This window comes from Triticum urartu, chromosome 1A, assembly GCF_056163025.1.
Source record: "Triticum urartu cultivar PI428250 chromosome 1A, HENAU_Tu73, whole genome shotgun sequence".
Classification (NCBI taxonomy): Eukaryota; Viridiplantae; Streptophyta; class Magnoliopsida; order Poales; family Poaceae; genus Triticum; species Triticum urartu.
In genome coordinates this window covers 568,647,446-568,667,207 of record NC_141873.1, presented here as the reverse complement: position 1 = coordinate 568,667,207, position 19,762 = coordinate 568,647,446, and the positions used below count along the sequence as shown (strand labels likewise).

Here is a 19,762-nt window from a genome sequence, read left to right as displayed (position 1 = left end):
ATTTCACATCATCCAACTTCATACCTCTTCTGATCAGATTTATCCGAAGAGCCAGTGAATGTGTTGTACCCTCCAAACGAACATCTAAACTTTGCTAGGCATGCACTTTTATGCCATTGCATGGCCTACAATACATCCAACGCTTGAATGTTCTGCGTACCTACCTAATTATTTTACAACCACACTAACAACATATATGTTTATTACACAAATTGTTCGATTCTACATACCTAGCAAGTGACAACCATACCAACAAATATATATATATATATATATATATATATATATATATGTTTATTACATAAATAAACAGAGCACACCATGCAAACATCGGTGAAATATAAGTAAAATGTCCCACTACATACGATTACATTACATATACTACAATCTTATGACACAGCAGCACCAGCGGCGCCGCCACTGCCACCGGTTTCATCGTCGTCTCGGCGGGGAGGGACAACATGGCAGCTTTTGCCTTCCTTCTCCATCAGCTCCACAAGAGTAGCGTACAGCCGCGTTTTCTCTGTCACTAAACCATCCACCCACCTTCTGATCTTGGTCAATTCACTCCCCACACCCCAGCCCTCCTTCGGAGAGTCTTTGATCTTGTTATTGAGTTGTTTTATCTACATCAAAACCCAAATGACACATGAAATAAATCATTATCAATTGAATATATAAATAAGTATAATATGCGTAAAATAATATTGACCAATACCATAAGTTTAAGTACGATGGTGATCATCACTAACAAAAGTGTTGTAAACAATCCTATTTACTCCTTGTTTAATAACACATAGTATTTGCCATGGAAATGACACCCTAGAGGGGAAATCAGCCGTTTTCTATTTTACATATTCTTAATGTATTAGTTGATTATATGATTAGGGAATTATATCCATATAATCACCTTTTCCCTGTTGGGTACCGAAGTGATTTCAGCAATATAAATGAATGATGAAGTACTCTACATAGGATCATTAGTCGGAATTACATAACCAGCCCAAAATGACAAGTGCAGTCTAAAATAACTTCATTACCCGGCGTAAGATCAGGCTGCGTTTGTCTGGATTTTTTGTGTCGCGGCAGAATCGCTTGAGCGCGAGCGGCAGCGAGCTCATCTCCTTCTCGACCTGCTCTCGGACGTGCTGTAAGTACTGCCGGGTCTCCTCGTCCTCTTGCTCCGCAGGGCTCAACACCCTCGCCGGTTGCTGCGGCCACTGCCTTTGGGTCCGTGGAGGCGGTGGCACAACCGGTGCAGCTGCACGAATCGATGCGTGGAGGAAATTTAGACTAGTGTCACTAAACATGTGTGCACAGATTGGTTAATATACTGACGATTAACGGAGGTGGTAGAGATTAAGATAGAAAATGTACCGCGCAGCGTGTCCATCTCTGGCGCGCTGGACGGACCGGCCGCGTCCACCATGCCAGAGCTCATGGCTACCTCTGCGTCTGCGGCTGCTCCGCTCTCGGCGATGATGACCTCTTCCACCGGGCCGACTATGCTCCTCATCGTCCCAATCAAGGAGTCAACAATTCTAGCCACATCCTCTTGCGCGCAGTCACGCAGGCTGAAACAAAGAGAAAAAACAACATTCTATTGTGGTAAACTACTCCTATATATATATCAATCTGGGGATGCCATTGATTGCATGTAGCACGAGTGCACACGCACACAAGTGTTCTAGACACATTTACCTCTCGTATATTAGTTGGCTGCCGGAGTTTGGCCCTTGGGCGCCGGTGATTTCGAGGACTGTGTGCGTATATGTTCCGTCGGACGTGAGGTGCAGAGACAAGGTCGTCACCATTCCTATCGCCGCTGCAGAAAAATATATCACAGGTAAGGATCATGCATAGCGATTGATTGAAACTACTGTATAACGTAGGTAGGGTTTCCACATACTTACCGTTGTGGCTCCTGGCCAGTTGGACGACATGACAGTCTTGGCATGATGGTTGTTGCTCTGGCGCTGGTGCCAGCGGCACGACTGAAGGCACCGCGGGCGGTTCCGGCATGCCAGTGACGCCATTGCCGCCCGGCCGGGAGGTGTTCTTCGTTTTCCAGGAAAAGCCCATGGAGACCCAGATCGCCGTCTAGGTCCGTGAAGCCGTAGGCCACGGGCGGATGATCCACCATCATCTGTTGGTACTGGAGTGGAATCCTTACCGACGGCTCGCCCATCATGTGCTCGCCATGTCCGTCATCTTGCGGCATTGCTGCCGTCGTTTCGCCAAGCCTTTGTTCCAATACCTGCAACAACTCGTTGATCATGTGAGAGTGAGGATGGCGTGGCATTGTGGCAGGCGTGTCGCTCAGCATCTGCTGATGAGGGAGTGCCATCGCCGACGGTGACTCGCCCACCATGTGCTGGCCCTGGCCTTCAAAAAGTGGCGGTGTTATTGCCGGCGATTCGCCAAGCTTTTGTTGCACTACCGGCATCAACTCGTTCACCATGTGATCGCCAGGGTGGAGTGGCATCGTCCCCATCGATTCGCCAGGCATCGTTTGATAATAGAGTGGCATCGGCGCCTCCGGTGGAGGGTGCCGCACGCCGACCATGGGAGGCGCCTCCTGGAGTTCGAGTTGCATCGCCGACGCCGACAGCGTGTCGGCCATCATCCGCTCATCACAGACGATGGGCTGAACGTCCGCCTGGACGTCGACGTGAGCCGCCGGCGGCTGTTGCTCAGCGGCCGGGACGGTCGGGTCATGCTTGAGAAAGCGGGTGACCTCGTCCTCGGTGTAGGGCTCGCCGGCCATGGAGGATCGATCGATGGAGTGGCGAATGGAGACGTACGTGCGTGAAGTCGCCGGCGGGATGGTGGCGGTGTCGTGGACTGGGTATGTGCGGTGTGCAGTTACAGCGCGCAGAGTAGGTATATATGCGGCGCCAAGGGACGGGACGGTTGGAGTGGGCGTGGCGGTTCGCGCACGCCCACGTTTTGCATCACGTGCCGACGGTTGGAGGAGACGGCGGGAAGGCGCCGGCGGTTTGAGGGGCGATCAGTTCGTAGCCGTCTGATGCATATCGGGTAAAATGGACTGGGACGCGTATGCTTATGCATTTGCATTTGCAGAGTAGCAAAAGCACGCGCGCGTGGTGATTATCTGAAGCAACATTGGGTGTGGCTAGATCTCAGTTGATTGAGACTTAACCAAGTCTAAATCAAGTAACATAACATACATGTAAGAAAGAAAAGGAAAAATAAAAATAATTTTTTTCACGGATCTCCATATAAGATCCCATGGATGTAGCATTGACTCAGATTTAGCAACTCCGTTGATGGTTTTCCAAGTGCTTTAAAAAAGTTTTGTTAAGTCTCAGTCGACTGAGACTTTATTATGTCTTAGTTGATGCTATATTTCTTTGATTTTGCATGGACATTGGTACAATTTTTTTCTTTTTCTTTTTTATATACTATGTCACTTGACTGAGGCTGTGTTTGGTTGAGCTGCAGATTCTGTAAAAGCTGCTGTGAGCTGTGAGCTGTGAAAAAGCTGCTGTGAACTTTCCGCTGTGGAAAAGCTGGAAGTCGTTTGGCTGAAACAACTGTGAAACTGTAGATTTGACTGTGAATGTTCTGTAATGCCCCTTAGGCCATAGTGAAATATGTTAAATTCCTAGATGACCGTAGAGCAGTGATACATATATGGGAGGCAATTGAACGTCCATTTTGCAAAGGAAAATTATGACAATTAAGATGATTCATAGGTAACACATATGCAATTTAACGAGTATGGTTTGATGTTTCATATATCCAAACAGATAGTTACACCATAATATTATTATGGAAGATGTGGAGCATAGAGAAAACACATATGGTTCACATGATGATGACCTTCATCGACATAACTAACTTATCTTGCCATCGCAAGACAAGCATCAGCTATCCTACTACGAATATTGTTCATGCTATCTTCGTTCTCCTCTTCTTCAACGGGATCCGCCTGTGTTGGTGCCACCTCCTTTCGTAGCACTAGAGGTACATACTCATCATCGGCATCACATTTATCAAAAACTTTGTCACTCAACTTGCTATCACGAATGAAATTGTGCAATGCCATGCAAGCAATGATGGTATGCTTCTGTGTACGAGGTGAGAAACTTGGGACCCCTTTCAAGATGCGCCATTTCTGCTTGAGTACCCCGAAAGCACGCTCAACGACATTTCAAAGGGATGAATGTGAAAAGTTAAACAACTCGTACTTCCCTTCAGGTGGACGATGACGGCGAAGGCGAAATTCTGGCAGATGGTATGTACTCCCCTTAAAAGGAGCAAGGTATCCCGTTCGGTTTGGATACCCAGAGTCGACAAGATAGTATTTCCCTGAAAAAGAACACCAAGTTAGCGTCACACATAAGAATATAATTAATGATGACATCAGTTACTACATTATACCTTTGGGTGGTATAGGAAATGAAGGGAAGTGTGCTAATGCATGATTCAAGACCCTTGTATCATGTGCACAACCCGGCCAACCTGCAACCACAAAGGTAAACCTCATGTCAAAGTCACATACTGCAAGCACATTCTGAGATGTGAAACCATGTCGACATCTATGGTTAACCGCATCATCTGCAGGCACTGAAACTGGCACATGTGATCCATCTATGGCACCAATAGCGCCTTTGAAATGAGGCCAGAAACGCTCTTCCTTAATCTTTTCATGCTCATGCCTAAAAGTAGGATCTGTTGGTTTGATGTTATCTTTCGCTAACTTGCGCAAACATAACAAAACTTCCTTAAACTTTGTATGAACTGTCCAAAGTGATCGTACAAAACGGTTCTCAGCTTGAGCAAATGATTGAGGGCCTCCAACAATCCATAAGAACATGGCCAGTGACTCAATTGATGAAACATTAGTGGTTGACGTCAAACCATATGCAGAGACAAGCAAATCATGAAGTGCCATGAAAACATCAGTGCCCATTCGAAACATTTTATAAAAGTATCTAGGTCGACTGTAACACTCCATGACCCATTGAAGTCCTGTTTGCTGAGGCACTCTGTATGTTTTGTTCAAGTATCGCTCAACATAGAGGTTACCTGGGTTTCCCATGATAGCAGCCTGATTCGCAAGTTCAGCTAGAAGTTTCATTCCCTCCTGTCCCTTTATGGCCACTTCTTCCATTCTTGCGTCCATCTACATAACAATATAAAAATGTTAAAATATTCATGGTCATCACATAAATATGATCAGACTACACGAGCAGTTATTTCTTGCAACATAAATATTGTAAAACAACACAAGCAAACAACATAAATATAGTAAACAACACGAGCAAATATTTCTCACAACATAAGTAAGGTCAAACAACACGAGCACATATTTCTCACAACATAAATATGGTAAACAACATGAGTAAATATTTCTCACAACATAAATATGGTAAACCAACATAAGCAAAATGGTCCACGACAAAAGCAATTACATCCACAACGAAAGCAAATATGGTCCACAAATAACCAAATTTGATCCACAATGAAAGCAAATATAGGTCTATAACATAAAAAAATATGATTCACTACACGTGCTTCAACATCTCCTTCTCATGCTCCCTCTCCAAAAAATCAAACCTCCCTTCTTTTGTTTCAAGAACATTGAAGATTTCCCTAAACTCGGGCTTCACTATAAGAGTGAGGGTTGTGTGCATGAGAGCAGTTTTTTCCTTCACACCACATTCTTTGACCATCTTCATTACTTCTGAAATGGTGGGACATGGTTTGTGAGAGGAGCAGATGATGCTTCAACACTTGAAGTTATCTTCTCCACTCCACTTTCTATTTTCTCGCATGTCTGCTTGTACAATCGTAAGAATGGAGTCTTCTCTTCCTTCTCCTCATTTGCGTTAGAAGGTTGCTTGCGCTTCTTGCTTGGTTTTGGTTTCTTCGAAGATGCCAACTTCATTTCAGCACTATCATCGGGTTTCTCGAAAGGAACCGCATTATCATCACTTGATTCATCCGAAGATATATCTCCAGCACAAGAAGCACTAGCCCCAGTAACATGTACTTTGTCAAATATGATGTGCAAATCTTCAAGGTGCTTTGGTCCCTGTTTTTTGAACTTCATATGATTGCATTTCTTTCCTGTACTCTCTTGACATCTCTGAAATGGATTTTAATGTACAAGTGAGATAATGCAGTCATATAGAACCATGCCAGATGAAAAACAAAATGGCTAGTCCTACCTTGATATGTTCATCCCACCATTCTTTATAGCAATCAACGGTTCTCTTTGCATCATCCCATCCAAGCCCAGTTGCTTCATTTTTCAACTCCATGAACCAAGTGTACTCATTTTTTATGGCATCCCACTTGTTCTTGAATTTATCCTTGGGATACTTCTTTCCCGTTCTAGCTTCCCATTTCTCCAAAACGTTTTCCCAACCCTTCTTGTTTAAATAACCTAATGGCCTATTCCCTTTTTCAACCTCTTCTCTCAATATTTCAATGAGTTTCTTGAGATGAGCATCATCCCACACCGCCTTCTCAGTCATACTTCAATAAAGCAATATGAGAAAAGCACGTATCAAGAACAATGCATTACATAATAACAGCAAGTACTCAAATAGTATGTACAAGTAGCAAAGATAATATCTATGTACAAGAATTTTTTGTGAATGTTGTTTGTTGTCTTTTTAGATGGCATGTCATACAAGCTTATACATCAAACAAAAGAATAGGTATAGCATGTTCAACTTCTGTACATATCATGTATACAAGCAATTAAACATTACAGAAATAAAATTGTGCAAAAAATTCAAAGGAAACCTAAACAGGGAGGGTGAGGAGGAAGGAGAGAGGGGGAGGGAGCAGGGAATTGGGGAGAGGGCTAGGAGGAATGAGGCCGGTCGGCCGGCCGGACCTAGGCCGCCAGGAACAGGTGGGCCGGAAGGGGCGAGCAGGATAGTGCTGAAAGGGGCGAAGGATGGAGAAAGTGGGGACGAGGGAGGAGGGAGGAGGGACTTGGGGGTACTAGGAGTGGCCGGTGCGCCGGCGAGGACGGCCGGCCTGAGCTGGGCCGCCGGTAACAGTAAGGGAAGGGAGGAGCATGGAGGAGGGAGGAGGTTGTAGAAATTCTACCTTGGAATGGAGCGGGCGGCAGCGGAGGTTCGCCGGAGCAGGCAGCGGTGGAGGATCGCCAGAGCCGGCGGCGTTGGCGGGCGGTGGCGGCAGGGGCGGCGGCGGCGGCCAACCCTAGTTCTTGTGGTATGTTGCTTCGTTCATGCCTCCTGCGAGAGTTGAGAAGAAGAGATCGAACAGGTATGACTTGGGAGTGGCATTGGTGGGTAAATACCATCAATTATTATGGGGACAGCTGAAAGTGATTGGTTTAGAAGCTGTAAAAGTTGGGGGTACCCCAGCTGCGAAATTTATACTACGTAAAAGCTACAGATTATTAGAAGCTACTTCGATAATTTATCCCTTTGGTTAACTTTTAGCTTCTAAAAAGCAGAAGTTGGGACAATCTGTCCAACCAAACACAGCCTGAGACTTGTTTAATTCTTAATCGACTGAGATCTAGCCACGCCTTTTCTTTTCACATATACTCCCTCCGTTCCTAAATATTTATATTTTTAGAGATTTCAAATGGGCTACCATATACGGATGTATATAGACATATTTTAAAGTGTAGATTCACTCATTTTGCTTCGTATGTAGTCATTTGTTGAAATCTCTAGAAAGACGAATATTTAGGAATGAAGGGAGTAGTATAAAACCAGACCGATCAGGTAACCAAGCTCTCACTCTAAATAGACCAACACATTATATAAAGCAAACTAACACATTATAAATAAGCTGAGGGTGCAAACTGAGCCTAGCTCAAATAAAAAAAATGCTACACATAACCTGCCACGTAAAAGCTCTACTCCTTCTTTAAACTAATATAAGATTATGTAGTGATCTAAAAGATTATATATTAGTTTACACTTATATTTAGCTTCCTCAGCCAATCACCCCTCCTGAATTCTACAGGGTGGGCCTAGGCCTCTTTTCCTTTCAACCAAATTAGGCCAGGTCAGCTCATTTGTAAGTTCAGTAAGAATATTTACGTAGGTCTAGTAAAACTCGTCATAGATAGTTATATTCATTGTGGTGGAAATCAGCCCAATAGGGTTCAAGTTCTAGACTTGGTGGTTCTCGCATTTCCCTGAATTTATTTCAGGTTTTTCGGCGATGCTCGTTTAATGGGAGGAGACGTTCTCGTTGACTACGGATGCGCGTGTGATGATTTCATCAATCTCAAGAAGATATGCCGGCTCAGTCTCTAAAAGTGCTCATAGAGGTAGGGTGTCTGTGCATGTTCATATGGGGAAGTGTATATGCATACGTTTGAGCGTCTGTGTTTGTATTGTGTTAAAAAATATTAAATAAGCTAAGGGTCAAACCCAAGGTTCTCAGAATCGTGATTTTGAATCGGTTCGGAGCTCTGATGGTAGGATCGCAAATCATAGAATCTTCACTATCAGGATCGTAGAAACGTAGATTCTATGAACTAAAATCGTAGAATCATAGGGGTTAGTTTGGATCGTAAAGTCGTAAAATCGTATAATAGGATCGCGATTCTGACAACCTTGGTCAAACCCCATACAACGGAAGTCGGACACATAATGCTCAGGAGGAGAGCTAATTGCAAGAACCCACCACATTGAGGGACACTTCTATAATTTTTGGCTGAAAACACCCTGCCTAAAGTAAAGTCTTTGTAGATAGCTCTAATTGATGGATTAGGGTTATTTGAGTGTGTTTATGATAGGTGGGATCCATCTGTTAGTGCTTAGTTGGCAGTTTTTATGTGTAAGGTGAATTTTCTTCCTCTATTCCCCCTCCCCCTCTATCTATCCCAACCCCCTCATTCTCGAGCGCGAGCACGTCGTCAACAAGCGGCGAGTGCCCTTTGGTAGTCGCGCTCCTCCTCCTCCTGCCGCCTTCCCCGTCAATGGGGCGCCCCTCCACCTAGCTCATTTGCCCTCCCATGGTAGCACCCTCTCCGTAGTGATCATGTCCCCATCTGTCACTGTGGCGGGCGTGCACCCATTGCTCAGGGCAGTAGCAGATAGGTGTCGGCGGCGGCGAGTGAGAGCCTTGGCGAGGAGAAGGGAAACAAAGACATCACCTCTGCGTCGTGGGCGTCGTGTAGGAAGACACGGAGCGCGTAGCAGATCTGTTGTCAATAATGGCCTAGATGCAGTCGAAGCTGCAGAGGATGGGGACGCTCCCAGCGCCCTCAGAGGAGTTCGCTTGCACCTGCAACTCAGCGGCGGGTGGCCCCGTGGTGGTGCATGGTGACGGGTCACCAACCTACGCGTGCAACGCTCACGTTGAAGAACTTGAAGGAAATATGCCCTAGAGGCAATAATAAAGTTGTTATTTATATTTCTTTATATCATGATAAATGTTTATTATTCATGCTAGAAATATATTAACCGGAAACTTAGTACATGTGTGAATACATAGACAAACAGAGTGTCCCTAGTATGCCTCTACTAGACTAGCTCGTTAATCAAAGATGGTTAAGTTTCCTAGCCATAGACATGTGTTGTCATTTGATGAACGGGATCACATCATTAGAGAATGATGTGATGGACAAGACCCATCTGTTAGCTTAGCACTATGATCGTTTAATTTATTGCTATTGCTTTCTTCATGACTTATACATGTTCCTCTGACTATGAGATTATGCAACTCCCAAATACCAGAGGAACACCTTATGTGCTATCAAACGTCACAACGTAACTGGGTGATTATAAAGATGCTCTACATGTGTCTTTGATGGTGTTTGTTGAGTTGGCATAGATTGAGATTAGGATTTGTCACTCCGTATATTGGAGAGGTATCTCTGGGCCCTCTCGGTAATGCACATCACTATGACATGATGTAGAGGGATAAACTCAAGCAATATGATATAAACCCCATCTTTTTATCCTCGATGGCAACAATACAATACGTGTCGTTTCCCTTTCTGTCACTGGGATTGAGCACCGCAAGATTGAACCCAAAGCTAAGCACTTCTCCCATTGCAAGAAAGATCAATCTAGTAGGCCAAACCAAACTGATAATTTGAAGAGACTTGCAAAGATAACCAATCATACATAAAAGATTTCAGAGAAGAATCAAATATTGTTCATAGATAGACTTGATCATAAACCCACAATTCATCGGATCTCAACAAACACACCACAAAAAGAGTTACATCGAATAGATCTCCAAGAAGATTGAGGAGAACTTTGTACTGAGATCCAAAGAGAGAGAAGACGCCATCTAGCTAATAACTATGGACCCGAAGGTCTGAAGTAAACTACTCACACATCACCGGAGAGGCCATGGAGTTGATGTAGAGGCCCTCCATAATCGTAGCCCCCTCCGGTGGAGCTCCGGAAAAGGCCCCTAGATGGGATCTCTTGTGTACAGAAGGTTGCGGCGGTGAAAATAGGGTTTCCTGGTGCTCCTGGATGTTTTCAGGGTATATGAGTATATATAGGAGGAAGAAGTAGGCCGGTTGAGCCACGAGGGGGGAGGGCACGCCCAGGGGGGTAGGCGCGCCCCCTGCCTCGTGGACTCCTCGTTTGTTTTTTGACGTCCACTCCAAGTCCTATGGATCATGTTTGTTCCAAAAATAACTCTCCCGAAGGTTTCGTTCCGTTTGGATTCTGTTTGATATTCCTTTTCTGCGAAACACTCAAATAGGCAAAAAAACAGCAATTTGCACTGGGCTTTGGGTTAGTAGGTTAGTCCCAAAAATAACATGGAAGTGTAAAATAAAGCCCATTAACATCCAAAACATATAATATAATAGCATGGAACAATAAAAAATTATAGATACGTTGGAGACGTATCAAGCATCCGCAAGCGTAATTGCTGCTCGTCCTCGAGTAGGTAAATGATAAAAACAGAATTTTTGATGTGGAATGCTACCTAGCGTATTTAATGTAATTTTCTTTGTTGTGGCATGAATGTTCAGATCCAAAAGATTCAAGACAAAATTTTAATATTGACATAAAAATAATAATACTTCAAGCATAATAACTAAGCAATTATGTCTTCTCAAAATAACATGGGCAAAGAAAGTTATTCCTACAAAATCATATAGTCTGGCTATGCTCTATCTTCACCACACAAAGTATTTAAATCATGCACAACCCCGATGACAAGCCAAGCAATTGTTTCATACTTTTGATGTTCTCAAACTTTTTCAATCTTCATGCAATACATGAGCGTGAGCCATGGACATAACACTATATGTGGAATAGAATGGTGGTTGTGGAGAAGACAAAAAGGAGAAGATAGTCTCACATCAACTAGGTGTATCAATGGGCTATGGAGATGCCCATCAATAGATATCAATGTGAGTGAGTAGGGATTGCCATGCAACGGATGCACTAGAGCTATAAGTGTATGAAAGCTCAAAAAGAAACTAAGTGGGTGTGCATCCAACTTGCTCGCTCACGAAGACCTAGGGCATTTTGAGGAAGCCCATCATTGGAATATACAAGCCAAGTTCTATAATGTAAAATTCCCACTAGTATATGAAAGTGATAACATAAGAGACTCTCTATCATGAAGATCATGGTGCTACTTTGAAGCACATGTGTGGAAAAAGGATAGTAACATTGTCCCTTCTCTCTTTTTCTCTCATTTTTTGGGGCCTTCTCTTGTCTTTTTTATGGCCTCTTTTTTTCGTCTGGAGTCTCATCCCGACTTGTGGGGGAATTATAGTCTCCATCATCCTTTCCTCACTTGGGACAATGCTCTAATAATGATGATCATCACACTTTATTTACTTACAACTCAATTCTTAGAACTAAAATATGACTCTATGTGAATGCCTTCGGCGGTGTACCAGGATATGCAATGACTCATGAGTGACATGTATGAAAGAATTATGAACGGTGGCTTTGCCACAAATACGATGTCAACTACATGATCATGCAAAGCAATATGACAATGATGAAGCGTGTCATAACAAACGGAACGGTGGAAAGTTGCATGGCAATATATCTCGAAATGGCTATGGAAATGCCATAATAGGTAGGTATGGTGGCCGTTTTGAGGAAGGTATATGGTGGGTTTATGGTACCGGCGAAAGTTGTGCGGTACTAGAGAGGCTAGCAATGGTGGAAGGGTGAGAGTGTGTATAATCCATTGACTCAACATTAGTCATAAAGAACTCACATACTTATTGCAAAAAATCTATTAGTTATCGAAAAAAGTACTACGCTGAAAGGATCGATATGGTTGACTAGAGGGGGGGTGAATAGGCAACTAACAATTTTTAACTTCTCTTTACCAAATTAAACTTTGCATCAAAGTAGGTTGTCTAGACATGCAACTAGGTGAGTAACCTATATGATGCAACAACAACAAGCACACAAGCAAGCTAGGGAAATAACACAAATAAGCTTGCACAAGTAAAGGTACGAGATAACCAAGAGTGGAGCCGGTGGAGACGAGGATGTGTTACCGAAGTTCCTTACTTTTGAAAGGAAGTACGTCTCCTTTGGAGCGGTGTGGAGGCACAATGCTCCCCAAGAAGCCACTAGGGCCACTGTATTCTCCTCACGCCCTCACACAATGCGAGGTGTCGTGATTCCACTATTGGTGCCCTTATAGGCGGCGACCAGACCTTTACAAACAAGCTTGGGGCAATCTCCACAACTTAATCGGAGGCTCCCAACAATACCACGAAGCTTCACCACAATGGAATATGGCTCCGTGGTGACCTCAACCATCTAGGGTGCTCAAACACCCAAGAGTAACAAGATCCGCTAGGGATTAGTGGGGGGAATTAAATTTCTTTTGGTGGAAGTGTGGATCGGGGCCTTCTCAACCAATCCCGAGCAAATCAACAAGTTTGATTTGCTAGGGAGAGAGATCGGGCGAAAATGGAGCTTGGAGCATTAATGGAGCTTTTGGGGGAAGAGGTAAGTCAACGAAGAAGAAGAGGACCCCCTTTTATACAAGAGAAACCATCCAACCATTACCCCCAAAACAGTCCCGCAGAGGGCGGTACTACCGCAGGTGGCAGCGGTACTACCGCTGGACCCAATGGTACTACCGCTCCCCCTCGCGGTACAACCGTGCAGTCTGGGAGGGCTTGAAGAAAGAGCAGGAACCATGCCCAGTGCGGCACTGCTGCGGTGGTAGGGTGGTACTACCGCTCTCAAGCGGTACTACCGTTTCTACTGCCACTGCGAAGTGCCGCACAACCCGACACGAGAGGCGACCCCCTCGAGTCGACGTAGTAGGAGCCCTGTACCGTAGCAGTACTGCGGCTGTGAACCAACAAGCAGTACTACCGCTGGGTACCGCGGTACTGTGGCTGAGAACCCACAAGCGGTACTACCGCTGGGTACTGCGGTACTACCGCTGGGTACCACGGTACTACCGCTTGGACCACAGCATGCTTAAAACGCAAGAAAAGAGATCTCCATCGACGCGGGAAGGCTCAGAGGGTGCGAAAAGGAAGTATACGTGAAGATTCCACCCAAGCCTTACCAAAGCGGACCCCCTCTTGATAGTACGGAGACTCCTACGAGACAAGACCACAAAACTAGAAACGAAAGAGCTACACCGTCTTGAATAACAAACTCCGAGGGTAAAGAATCGTCTCGTTCCAAAGGATGAATCCCTTAAAAGCTCAAAGCACATGATTAGTCTGCAAAAGCATTGTCATCAATCACCAAAACACCTTAGGGATAAATATGCCCTAATAATCTCCCCCTTTTTGGTGGATTGATGACAATACGGGATTTGCACAAAGGGAAAAAATATATGACATAAGCAAACCCCACATCTCTAAAATATAGATGGGCTCCCCCTAGATGTGTGCTATCTTATGAAAGTGCTTTGGACTGCACTGCACACATACTAGGATCAACACCCCCCCATATATTTTATAGACATAGCATATCTTGCAACGAATAAGGCTAACACTAAGCAGGATAAGATAAGAGCAAAGCATAACTAGCACAAGATAACTTAAGCTCAAAACGATGCGATAGAGTGCATATGTCTTACACCATATGACAGAAAGACTCACGAGCACACTCAAACCAACACACGAAAGGTTCAAACACGAGAAAGACAGGCAAGACAACCACGCCACACAAACACAAGCTCGCAACTCAAACAAAGGCACAAATCCCTAAACTCTCTCCTCCTTTGGCATCGAGACACCAAAAAGGCAAAGAGCGAAGCTACGGCTCCAAGTGATAGCCAACTGAGGATCTCGAACATCATATCCCAGCGAGATCGTCTGCACCGCCGTCATCGGTCGGAAACTGCTCGTTGTCTGAGTCGGTCCACGGACAGTGCTGCTGAATCCACTCCTCCTCATCAGTGATCTTGCCATCAGATCCGCTGGCAACGGTCGCACCCAACTGACGCATGAGCTCTTGTGACGACTCCTGGCCTGCTTGTGAGCCACATGAGTCATGTACTGACCGTGAGACTCCATGCAGAAGAGTTTCTTCATCTTGCGCTTGAGCTTCTTTGCCCAAGAGGGTTCTGCTCCAGATGGCTCATAGTCATCATCATCATCAGCATCAGCCTCGGTCTCCATGTTAGCAGCTTCAGGCGGAACGCCAGAACTCGGAGCAGTTGTGCCCCAGTTCTCCTTCTTCCTCAGACGCTTGATCTCATGAGAAACTAGATCTCCAGTCTCCAGCACCACCCTCGGATACACACGCTCCCGGGCCTTCTCAATGAGCAACATGATAAACGGTCCATAGATTGGGCACTTGCGCCCAGAGACGGCGGAAACCAACTCATACCACATGACATGAGAGATATCCAAAGAGTCTCCAGAGTTTTCTTCCTTCTCATGTTGACAGAAAAGAGGCATGTCCACAAGAGTGTACCATATCCAAGTTGCCGATGCGAGGGAAGAGTGTCTCCCTGAAGATGCGATGGAGAATATCCAGAAATGATGGCAGCTCATAGGTCTCCTTCTTAGTCACTTGGTTAACCTTCATGGTATAGTATGGCCAAAGAGATTGCTTGTGAGTGGAGGTAGTATTGCGATGAGGGCGAAAGCCAACTGGGTTCTCAAGACCTTGATCCTCAACTTCAAGAAGCTCCATGAAGACCTTCCACTTGACAGTAAGCAGCCTGCCATTTGTCATCCAGGTCAGAGTCCTGTCCGCATCGGTCCCAAGATGAACGGTGGCATAAAACTGAGCCACTAAATCTGCATCAAAATCCTCGTTGAACTGCATGATCCTGAGGATGTTCAACTGAGAGCACATCTGAAGTGCCTCCCCAAAGTAGTCCGGATCCTTCTCCATAAAGGCAACGTCGATGGAGCGAACGTCAACAAAAAGGTTCTATTTGTCCTTGATCACATCAAAGTAGACAACATACTGAAAGCGGATCCAGAACAAGCGGGTGACCAAGGCAGGCTCTTGCTCGACCTCATAGGGGTTGCACCGACGCTTCTCCCAATTCCTTGTCATACATCTCTGTCACAAACTTGGCCCTTGGCGTGGGCTTGGACGCACTCATCTTCTTCATTTGAGGCGGAACACTTGGCGGAGCACTTGAAGAGGCCGCCGTTGTCTTAGAGGTGCGGTAGAACTTGGACGTTGCACGTTCGGGGTTGACACGGCGGACTTGCTGCTCAGGATGTTCATCACGTGGAACCAAACACACGAGTAGAAGAAACAACACGAAAGAAAGAGCATAAGCCTCCAAACAAGACAACACAGATCAAAGAGTGGTAGGAAATAGTGGAATTGGGCATCCAGCGGTAGTACTGCGACCCCACCGCGGCAGTACCGCTGGAGCGGTAGTGCCGTGCTCGAAGAGCGGTAGTACCGCTCCAGACGGGGAACGGCGGCTCACTACTGCTGTGGACAGATCCGGAACTACCGGGGATGCCAAATTCAAAAATATGTCTACCAATCATCAATCCAAAAGGCCTAGAAGCCATCTCCATCCTATGCGGCGTAGCTTTCTGCTTCCCTGGTTGTATCGTTTGTGCGGCAATTGTACTGCCGGACAAGCCTTCCGAAGAATGGAGTTCTGAAAATAAGAGAAAATTAAGAAATCGGCAGCCCCTAGTGCGGTTTAAGCCGCGTTTCGAGCGTGCCGTGATGGTGCCCCTCCCCCTGTGCCCATGGTATTTCTAGAGCGTAGTTATGTACGCGCAACACTGGTTTCGCAAGTTCGCGAGGGCTGGGGTTGGGGCCGCATTGCTACGCTTGCTCGGAACATGCTAGGCGGTCTTGTTGTAGGTTACTCCAGGCGCGCTTGACGGTGTCCGGACGTTTAATGGCCGGACTGGAGAATTGCCTTGAGAGGCTGCTTTGTACTTCCGCTGCGATAGCCGCCGTATGCTCCTCCGTTCGGAGAGAGCGTTCAGTGTTTCCATTGACCGTGATGACGCCTCGAGGGCCTGGCATCTTGAGCTTGAGGTATGCGTAGTGCGGCACCGCATTGAACTTGGCAAATGCGGTTCGCCCGAGCAGGGCGTGATAGCCACTGCAGAACGGGACTATGTCAAAGATTAAATCCTCGCTTCGGAAATTATCCGGAGATCCGAAGACCACTTCAAGTGTAACTGAGCCTGTACAGTTGGCTTCTACACCTGGTATGACACCTTTAAAGGTCGTTCTGGTGGGTTTAATCCTCGAGGGATCGATGCCCATTTTCCGCACTATATCCTGATAAAGCAGGTTCAGGCTGCTGCCATCATCCATAAGGACTCTAGTGAGGTGAAATCCATCAATAATTGGGTCTAGAACCAATGCGGCAAATCCGCCATGATGGATGCTAGTGGGGTGGTCCCTTCGATCAAAAGTGATCGGGCGGGAAGACCATGGGTTGAACTTTGGGGCGACTGGCTCCATCACGTATACGTCCCTTTGCACATGCTTCCGCTCCCTCTTGGGGACGTGGGTTGCGTATATCATGTTCACCGTCCGCACTTGTGGGGGAAAACCTTTCTGTCCACTGTTGTTCGGCGGCCGGGGCTCCTCCTCGTCATCGCTATGCAGCCCCCTGTCTCTGCTTTCGGCATTTAACTTGCCTGCCTGCTTGAACACCCAACAATCCCTGTTGGTGTGATTGGCTGGTTTTTCGGGGGTGCCATGTATCTGGCATGAGCGGTCGAGTATTCGGTCCAAACTGGACGAGCCCGGAGTATTTCTTTTGAATGGCTTTTTCCGCTGACCGGGTTTAGAGCCTCTGAATCCGGCGTTAACTGCCGTATCCTCAGCATTGTCGCCGTTAATGCGGCGCTTTTGCTTGTTGCGACGCGACCTGCCACTGCTGTCCTTGGTATCCGAATTACCAGGGCTCTTGGTCATGTTATTGCTGCGAGCTAGCCAGCTGTCTTCTCCCGCGCAAAAGCGGGTCATAAGTGTCGTGAGGGCTGCCATAGATTTCGGCTTTTCCTGTCCTAGGTGTCGTGCAAGCCACTCATCGCGGATGTTATGCTTGAAGGTTGCTAGGGCCTCTGCGTCCGGACAGTCGACGATTTGATTTTTCTTGGTTAGGAACCATGTCCAGAATTGTCTGGCCGATTCCTCTAGCTGCTGAACTATGTGGCTTAGGTCATCGGCGTCTGGTGGTCGCACATAAGTGCCCTGGAAATTGTCGAGGAATGCAGCTTCCAGGTCCTCCCAACAACCAATTGATTCTGCTGGCAAGCTGTTAAGCCAATGCTGGGCTGGTCCTTTAAGCTTGAGTGGGAGGTATTTGATGGCGTGTAGGTCATCACCGCGGGCCATGTGGATATGAAGGAGATAGTCCTCGGTCCATACCGCAGGATCTGTTGTGCCATCGTATGATTCGATGTTCACGGGTTTGAAACCCTTGGGGATTTGATGATCCATTACTTCATCTGTGAAGCATAGTGGGTGTGTGGCGCCTCTGTATTGGGCTACATCACGACACAGCTCAAACGAGCTTTGTCTACTGTGTTCGGCCCGGCCGGATTTACTGTATCCGGCGTGACGAGTACCGTCTCGTGCCGTGGGGCGCCCACGTGATCCGTAGATCGATCTTGTTTGCCTTGCCTTATCCTCCAATATATCTCGCAGGTCTGGCGCATTTTCCCATGCCTTGGTAGTTTTTGAGCGGCGCCGGGGTGCAGCTTGAGTGGAGGGCCGAGAGGCCTCTCTGTCGCGGCCACGGGGTGGCCGGTCGGCCGCATCATGCGTTGGTGATGTAGGTTTAGGTGCTTCCTCCTCTAATTGGGGTAGCAACCTGCGCTTTGGGTAGCTCTTGGAGGGGCGTTCGAGTTCATACTCTTCGGCCGCAAGGACTTCAGTCCATCTGTCGGCTAGCAAATCTTGATCAGCTCTAAGTTGTTGCAGTTTTTTCTTGAGGCTGCTCGCAGTGGCCATAAGCCTGCGTTTGAAACGCTCTTGTTCGACAGGATCCTCCGGCACTAAAAATTCGTCGTCGTCGAGGCTTTCCTCTTCTTCGGAGGGAGGCATATAATTATCGTCCTCGACCTCTCTGTCTGCCGCTCTCTCATGAGGGTTGGCTTCTCTATCCTCCTGTGCTGAATCTTGCTGGAGGTGGTTGTCTTCGGCACTGTCCGGGGTGTTATTATCCCTCGTGCCGGAATCACCGTTTTTGTTTTGACGGGATTTAGAGCGGCGCCGCTGACGCCGGCGCTTAGGCTGCTTCTTGGAGGGGTCATCCTCCGCTGTTCCATCGCCATTGCCTTCTTTTGGGGTGTCCACCATGTATATATCATACGACGAGGTGGCTTTCCAGTGCCCTATAGGCGCTGGTTCTTGATCGTCTCCTGCATCGGCGTCCATACCGTCGATGTCTTCGGAGTCGAAGTCGAGCATGTCGGTTAAATCATCGACAATGGCTACGAAGTGGGTGGTGGGTGGGCTTTGAATTTCTTCATCATCCGCATCCCAACCTTGCCGACCATAGTCCGGCCAGGGCTCTCCTAACAAAGAGAGAGACTTTAGTGACTTCAGAATATCGCCGAAGGGCAAGTGCTGAAAGATGTCCGCGGCGGTGAACTCCATGATCGGCGCCCAATCGGGTTCGATCGATCGGGGTGCGGTGGGCTCGGAGTCTGGAGAGGAGTCCGGCTCCTTGGAGTCACGGGCTTCGCAGAGAATAGGGCTGGTGTTCGGCTCGATCGCCGTAGAAATTGCAGCTCCGAGGCGGTGTCTAACCACCCATCCTCGGTTGGTGTGATCGGCTCCGAGCTAGGGGTCGGAGCGGACACAGGTGCGGCCTCCAGGGCACTGTTCGGCGGCAGAGCTAAATCATTCCCATCATGACAGTGCGGCGCGCTCGGCTGTGGCTCGAATCAGTCGAAGATCAAGTCTCCTCGGATATCGGCCGTGTACTTCAAACTTCCAAATCTGACGTGATGGCCAGGGGCGTAGCTTTCGATCTGCTCCAGATGATCAAGTGAATTGGCCCGCAGTGCAAAGCCGCCGAATACGAAGATCTGTCCAGAGAGAAAAGTCTCACCCTGGATCGCATTGCTGTTGATGATCGGAGAAGCCATCGGGCCTAAAAGTGACGACACAGAGGAACTCTCAATGAAAGCACCAATGTCGGTGTCAAAACCGGCGGATCTCGGGTAGGGGGTCCCGAACTGTGCGTCTAGGTCGGATGGTAACAGGAGGTAGGGGACATGATGTTTTACCCAGGTTCGGGCCCTCTTGATGGAGGTAAAACCCTACGTCCTGCTTGATTAATATTGATGATATGGGTAGTACAAGAGTAGATCTACCACGAGATCAGAGAGGCTAAACCCTAGAAG

The 19,762-nt window shown here is 46.9% G+C and overlaps 1 protein-coding gene and 2 pseudogenes across 1 annotated transcript; all 3 read right to left on the bottom strand.

Annotated features, from left to right (window-relative positions):
* Positions 1-389: 389 nt before the first annotated feature.
* Positions 390-2,767, bottom strand: LOC147992848 (uncharacterized). Its single transcript, XM_087539155.1, has 6 exons — positions 2,258-2,767; positions 1,914-2,100; positions 1,702-1,825; positions 1,378-1,574; positions 1,041-1,261; positions 390-626 (listed from the first exon to the last, which is right to left on the bottom strand). The coding sequence occupies exons 1-6, from the start codon at positions 2,765-2,767 to the stop codon at positions 390-392; spliced, it is 1,476 nt and encodes a 491-aa protein (XP_087395281.1).
* A 691-nt stretch (positions 2,768-3,458) lies between these two features.
* On the bottom strand, positions 3,459-5,152 carry LOC147992847 (uncharacterized; annotated as a pseudogene).
* Positions 5,153-5,534: 382 nt separating this feature from the next.
* LOC147992846 (uncharacterized) lies at positions 5,535-6,509 on the bottom strand (annotated as a pseudogene).
* Positions 6,510-19,762: the final 13,253 nt, after the last annotated feature.

Excerpts from the sequence above, each read along its gene's own strand:
- LOC147992848 (XM_087539155.1), bottom strand. The coding sequence starts at position 2,767 with ATGGCCGGCGAGCCCTACACCGAGGACGAGGTCACCCGCTTTCTCAAG. Across the intron at positions 1,575-1,701 it reads AGCCAACTAATATACGAGAG|CCTGCGTGACTGCGCGCAAG; the intron begins GTAAATGTGTCT and ends TCTTTGTTTCAG. Across the intron at positions 1,262-1,377 it reads AGAGATGGACACGCTGCGCG|CTGCACCGGTTGTGCCACCG; the intron begins GTACATTTTCTA and ends CGATTCGTGCAG.